The sequence below is a fragment of the Rhinopithecus bieti genome, unplaced genomic scaffold (genome assembly GCF_001698545.2).
Source record: "Rhinopithecus bieti isolate Rb0 unplaced genomic scaffold, ASM169854v2 scaffold_52076, whole genome shotgun sequence".
NCBI lineage: Eukaryota > Metazoa > Chordata > Mammalia > Primates > Cercopithecidae > Rhinopithecus > Rhinopithecus bieti.
The window spans coordinates 40098-46379 of record NW_016820245.1 but is presented as its reverse complement, the minus strand read 5'-3'; the positions used below and the strand labels follow the sequence as shown (position 1 = coordinate 46379).

At 47.9% G+C, this 6282-nt stretch overlaps 1 protein-coding gene across 1 annotated transcript in view; it reads left to right on the top strand.

The window, feature by feature from the left end:
- The first annotated feature begins 163 nt into the window (after nt 1–163).
- Nucleotides 164–6282, top strand: part of LOC108520346 (GON-4-like protein) — a 43620-nt gene continuing 37501 nt past the window's right edge. Inside the window, exons 1-2 of the mRNA XM_017859687.1 lie at nt 164–527; nt 919–2121. Of these exons, the coding sequence (XP_017715176.1) occupies nt 249–527; nt 919–2121 (1482 nt within the window). The 5' untranslated portion in view covers nt 164–248. The remainder of the gene's footprint in view (nt 528–918; nt 2122–6282) is intronic.

Below are 6282 nucleotides of genomic sequence, written 5' to 3'. Positions count from 1 at the left end.
AAAAAAAAAAAAAAAAAAAAAAAAAATTAGCCAGGCATAGTGGCAGGCACCTGTTACTTGGGAGGCTGAGGCAGGAGAATGGTGTGAATCCGGGAGGCGGAGCTTGCAGTGAGCCAGGATCACGCCACTGCACTCCAGCCTGGGCGACAGACTGATACTGTCTCCAAAAAAAAAAAAATAGTAACTATAAAATCTTTAAATACAGATTAATTTGAAATGTACAAATATTCAGCATATGCTATTTATATATGTGTGTTCATGGATGTTTGTGTATGTGGTTTTGTGTGTGTGTGTGTGTGTGTGTGTGTGTGTGTGTGTGTCTCGATCCACCACCCACCCCATTCACCAGCCTGACAGACGACAGTGTTTCCAGAAGGAATGTAACTCATGCGCATTTTTTTCATGTTAAGTTTTATAAGAAGACCAAACAGCTGCCTGTCTTAGTAAAATGCTGTGAAGAGATCCAGCCACATCAGTGGAAGCCACCTGTAGACAGAGAAGAACACCGGCTCCCATTCTGGTTAAAGGTACAACCCTCTTCCTCAAAGTCTGTGGGAGGCAGGTCACTGAAAGTTCTGAGAGAGTATCAGGGGCTTCCTTAATTGACTAATGCTTTAGTTGTAGAACTAGGACTTCAGAAATCTTCCTCATTCACCTTTCTTCCCTTACTTTGCTTTTCTCCGGGTGATTCTACAACATTTTCAAAATAATGGGTAAAATGGTAATTTGCTCAAGGAAATTCAGAGAAGACTTTCTAAAGTGTATAATTGGAATGTGGTCTTTGTAGAAATTTGATATACAGAGTCCCTTCTTGGAAAGATGCCTTGAGCTTGTCTCAGGTCTGTAAAACCTAGAAAGCCCTATTCTTTTTCCCAGATTCTGACATGTGCTGGATCAGAGTGTTCTCATTTTCAATAGGCCAGTCTGCCATCCATCCAGGAAGAACTGCGGCACATGGCTGATGGTGCTAGAGAGGTAGGACATGTGACTGGAACCACTGAGATCAGCTCAGATCAAGGCCTAGAAAAAGACAACTCGGAGTTGGAGAGTGAAACTCGGTACCCACTGCTATTGCCTAAGGGTGTGGTCCTGAAACTGAAGCCAGTCGCCACCCGTTTCCCCAGGAAGGCTTGGAGACAGAAGCGTTCATCAGTCCTGAAACCCCTCCTTATCCAACCCAGCCCCTCTCTCCAGCCTAGCTTCAACCCTGGGAAAACACCAGCCCAATCAACTCATTCAGAAGCCCCTCCGAGCAAAATGGTTGTCCGGATTCCTCACCCGATTCAGCCAGCCACTGTTTTACAGACAGTTCCAGGTGTCCCTCCACTGGGGGTCAGTGGAGGTGAGAGTTTTGAGTCTCCTGCAGCACTGACTGCTATGCCCCCTGAGGGCAGGACAAGCTTCCCTCTGTCTGAGTCCCAGACTTTGCTCTCTTCTGCCCCTGTGCCCAAGGTAATGCTGCCCTCCCCTTCCCCTTCTATGTTTCGAAAGCCGTATGTGAGACGGAGACCCTCAAAAAGAAGGGGAGCCAGGGCTTTTCGCTGTATCAAACCTGCCCCTGTTATCCATCCTGCATCTGTTATCTTCACTGTTCCTGCTACCGCTGTGAAGATTGTGAGCCTTGGCAGTGGCTGTAACATGATCCAGCCTGTCAATGCGGCTGTGGCCCAGAGTCCCCAGACTATTCCCATTACCACCCTCTTGGTTAACCCTACTTCCTTCCCCTGTCAATTGAACCAGCCCCTTGTGGCCTCCTCTGTCTCACCCTTAATTGTTTCTGGCAATTCTGTGAATCTTCCTATACCATCCACCCCTGAAGATAAGGTCCACGTGAATGTGGACATTGCTTGTGCTGTGGCTGACAGGAAAAATGCCTTTCAGGGCCTAGAACCCAAATTAGAGCCCCAGGAACTATCTCCTCTCTCTGCTACTGTGTTCCCCAAAGTGGAACATAGCCCAGGGCCTCCACCAGCAGATGCAGAGTGCCAAGAAGGATTGTCAGAGAACAGTGCCTATCGCTGGACTGTTGTGAAAACAGAGGAGGGAAGACAAGCTCTGGAGCCGCTGCCTCAGGGCATCCTGGAGTCTCTAAACAACTCTTCCCCTGGGGATTTAGAGGAAGTTGTCAAGATGGAACCTGAAGATGCTACAGAGGAAATCAGTGGATTTCCTTGAGGAAGGAGAATAGAGTCTGGAGACTGGGAGCCTTCACTTCAGCCTCCGATTGGTGGCGAATAGGACGTAACCAATAGGAAACCTTTAAAAGGGTACTTAAACTGCAGAAGATTTTGCAACTGGGGCTCTTGAGCAGCTTGCTTTAGCCTGCTCCAACTCTGTGGAGTATACTTTTGCTTCAATAAATCTGTGCTTTTATTGCTTCGTTTCATTGATTTGTGCAATTTGTTCAGTTCTTCATTCGACATTCCAAGTACCTGGACAACTTGGAGTCAAGACCCTCCGCGAGTAGCATATTTTGGCAAGCCAGCCTGGAGGTAAGTCCAAATTGGGGGGTTATTTTTCTTTTCTTTTGTTTTTCTTTCCCTCTCTATTAAGCCTTCATTTTGGGGCATGGGCTGGAACTATCTCTGTGCAGTGCTCCCTCCACCCCATACAGGGGAACCTTTTCCTCTCTCCCTTTTCCAAGTTGATACTCAGCGGATAGCATCTGAACATGGAGGCAACTGCAGGTCTGTGGCCGGGGCCACTCTCCAGTGAGACTGAAGGGTATCCATGTGGAAGCACTTGATCACCATCACCCAGTTTGGGTGAGGGACCTGAGTTCTCTTTTTTTGAGTCTTTCAGCTGCTGTTTTCTAATAGCTCTTTGGTAATTAAGGGCAGCTGGACAGGGCCACTCTCCAGTGTTACCTGAGGGCCAAGGAGTGAATGGCGATAGCTTCCCTGCCCGGAAGGGAGAAAGACTCTTTTCTCTCTTTCCTGGTTATAGTCTCTGATTTCTACATGTGACACCACTGGCAGTGGTAGCTCATTCAGGGAGAATTCACACTCAGTCCTCTTAAACCCTCTTTTCTTATGCCAAATTTTCTTATAGTTAGCCAGTGAGGGCAAAAGACAGTGTCTCCTGGATATTTTGACTCTTCTACTCAATCCGTTTGGCTGGATAATGACCTTTGGGGCCCACAAACTTTAGAATACATTCTACATCTTGGACCTCCACTGAGGGGACCTTGTTTCCTTCATCTTCACCATATTATTTCAGTAGAATGGCCTGCCCTTACACAGGATCCATTGTCGTGGTGGATTTTTAAACATTCCCTCTCTTGTCAAGGGCCAGAAAGGAATAGCCAGCCCTATTATTTTTCATGTCTAAAATCAACCTTTTCCCCTGAAATTACCCATAATCCACATGACAAAAGAAACTACCAGCCTCCTGTTCCTCTCATTAAAGTACACAACTATCACTCTAGTGGAACAGGAAGTATGGGAAACCATGGCCTTACCAAATTACAAGGATGCTAGAGGCCGGTTGCTGTGGCTCATGCCTGTAATCCCAGCACTTTGGGAGGCCGAGGCAGACGGATCACCTGAGGTCAGGAATAGGAGACCAGCCTGGTCAACATGGTGAAACCCCGTCTCTACTGAAAATACAAAATTAGCCTGGCATGATGATGCACACCTGCAAGCCCAGCTACTCGGGAGGCTGAAACAGGAGAATTATTTGAACCCAGGAGGTGGAGGTTGCACTCCAGCCTGGGCAACAAGAGCAAAACTCCATCTCCAAAAAAAAAAAAAGGATGCTAGAAGTCAAGGCCTTCATCCAGGGATAAAAGGAGTTCATAGTGAGTCACCAATGGTGGAGAGAACCTTCCCAAAGTAGTGCTGGCACCCATCAAAGGTCACGGATGTGACAAAGATGGGACCCTAAAGGGGAACAACCTTAGGGACTCCAGTCAAGCAGCCAGGAACAATGGGCAGTCAGTGGAATTCTTAATTGTAACACTATCTGCAATTAGACTTATTTTGCAAAATGCAGGGTAAATGGCCAGAAATCCCATATGTGCAGGTCTTCATGGGTGTATATCAAAACCCAACCGTGTGCAAAACTCCAGAACCTGTCCCATAATCAAAAGTCCTGAGGCAGAACCAGGTATTGTAGATGATCCTCTTTTTACAAGGGCCACCTGTCTCTCGGGGAATGGCAACCTCCCTCGTGTATCCTGTTGCCAAGTGCTCCTGAGGCTCAAACCCAAGAGCAAAAACCGGGACCCTGCTAAGTTCCCCTCACTGTGGAACACCTTACTCAACTCCCTTCCAGCCCTGCCACTCCTTAGGGAAGTAGCAGGAGCTAAGGGGCCAGTTGTAGGGGCCAGTTGTAGTGCAGGCTTGCTTCTCCATAACACAATGTAAAGAAAAGCTAGGAAGCTATTCTGAGAACCCCAGGAAATTTGCAGATGAGTTCCAAAACTTCTGACTTAAGCTTTTGATCTCTCATGGAGGAATGTTCAATTCATTCTAGCAACCTGTTGTACCCCCTTGGAAAAGGAGCAAATCTTTGAGGCTGCCTGCCAGGAAGCCGATGATTTATTTGCCTGAAGCCCTTAGGGCAATCACCAGGGCCTAGCCCCAGCTCCTACTACTAATCCTAATTGGGCCTATGACACCCCTGTGGGAATGAGCAACTGGGCCAAATTTCTTGAGGCTCTCCTTGGAGGCATGAAAAAGGTAGCAAATTATGATAAGGGAGGTTACACAAGGCAAGAAGGAAAAGCCAGCCATGTTTTACCAGAGGCTGGGGAAAGGAAATATGCCAAGCTGGACTCTTCCTCTCCAGGAGGCAAAATATTAATGGCACAGCATTTCATTAGCCAATCTGCTCCAGCCATTAGGTTCCAAAAGCTATAAATGATGCCACAAACTAATCAAAATCAGCTGCTTGATACCGCCTTATATGGTGTATAACAATCATGACCTGGAGGAAGGAAAAGGAATAAAGAAGAAGCAAGCCAAAATTATGATAGCCAAGCCATCATTGGAGATGCCCTGAATGCCCAAAGAGTGTCCAAGGGAATCCCGATGGGCCATAAGGATAATGCCAGCAAAGTCTCTTGCTTCAAATGCAAGAAAAATGGGAATTAGGCAAAGGACTGTAGTTAAAGCCCCCCTGGGACCCTATTGTCAGTACAAAGGCACCAGTCACAACCCCTGGTGCTGGAGAATTAACTGCCCACTCTCCCACAGAGGAGGTCAGTCAAAACTCTATAACAGTGCAAAAGGAGAAACTGATGAAGACTGATGGGGCCCAGGGCCTTCCTCACTACCCCTGTCCAGGAACATCATTCATTACTATTATAGAAGCCCTGGGTAATTCTGGACGTGTTGGGCACCCAAATTTGGTTTCTTTTTGATACAGGGACAAATTACTCTGCCCTTACTGCTTATGTAGGAAAAGTTTCATCCCCATCCACAGGCGTTACGGGAATGGAAGGAAAGCCACAAAAAGGATTCTTTATTCCTCTTTTGACTTGTCAATTTGAGAAACAAATCTTCCAATAAGAATTTCTAGTAGTACCAAGCTGCCCAGTCCCCTTGTTGGGAGGGGATATTATAGTTAAAATAGGGACGCTGCTATGATTTAGGCACCACCCAGCAAAATTGCTAATAGTAATGCAGACAATATCTCACTCAGACCACATTAATAAATAGGTCAACACGGCCAGGTGCGGTGGCTCAAGCCTGTAATCCCAGCACTTTGGGAGGCCGAGACGGGCGGATCACGAGGTCGGGAGATAGAGACTTCTTGCTTGGCGAACACGGTGAAACCCCGTCTCTACTCAAAAATACGAAAAACTAGCCGGGCAAGGTGGCGGGCGCCTGTAGTCCCAGCTACTCAGAAGGCTGAGGCAGGAGAATGGCGTAAACCCGGGAGGCGGAGCTTGGGGTGAGCTGAGATCTGGCCACTGCACTCCAGCCTGGGCGACAGAGCGAGACTCCGTCTCAAAAGAAATAAATACGGCCGGGCGCGGTGGCTCAAGCCTGTAATCCCAGCACTCTGGGAGGCCGAGACGGGCGGATCACGAGGTCAGGAGATCGAGACCATCCTGGCTAACACGGTGAAACCCCGTCTCTACTAAAAACTACAAAAAACTAGCCGGGCGACGTGGCGGCGCCTGTAGTCCCAGCTACCCGGGAGGCTGAGACAGAATGGCGTGAACCCGGGAGGCGGAGCTTGCAGTGAGCTGAGATCCGGCATCGGCACTCAAGCATGGGTGAGAGACGGAAACTCCATGTCAAAGTGTAACTGAGCGAGACTCCGTCTCAAAAA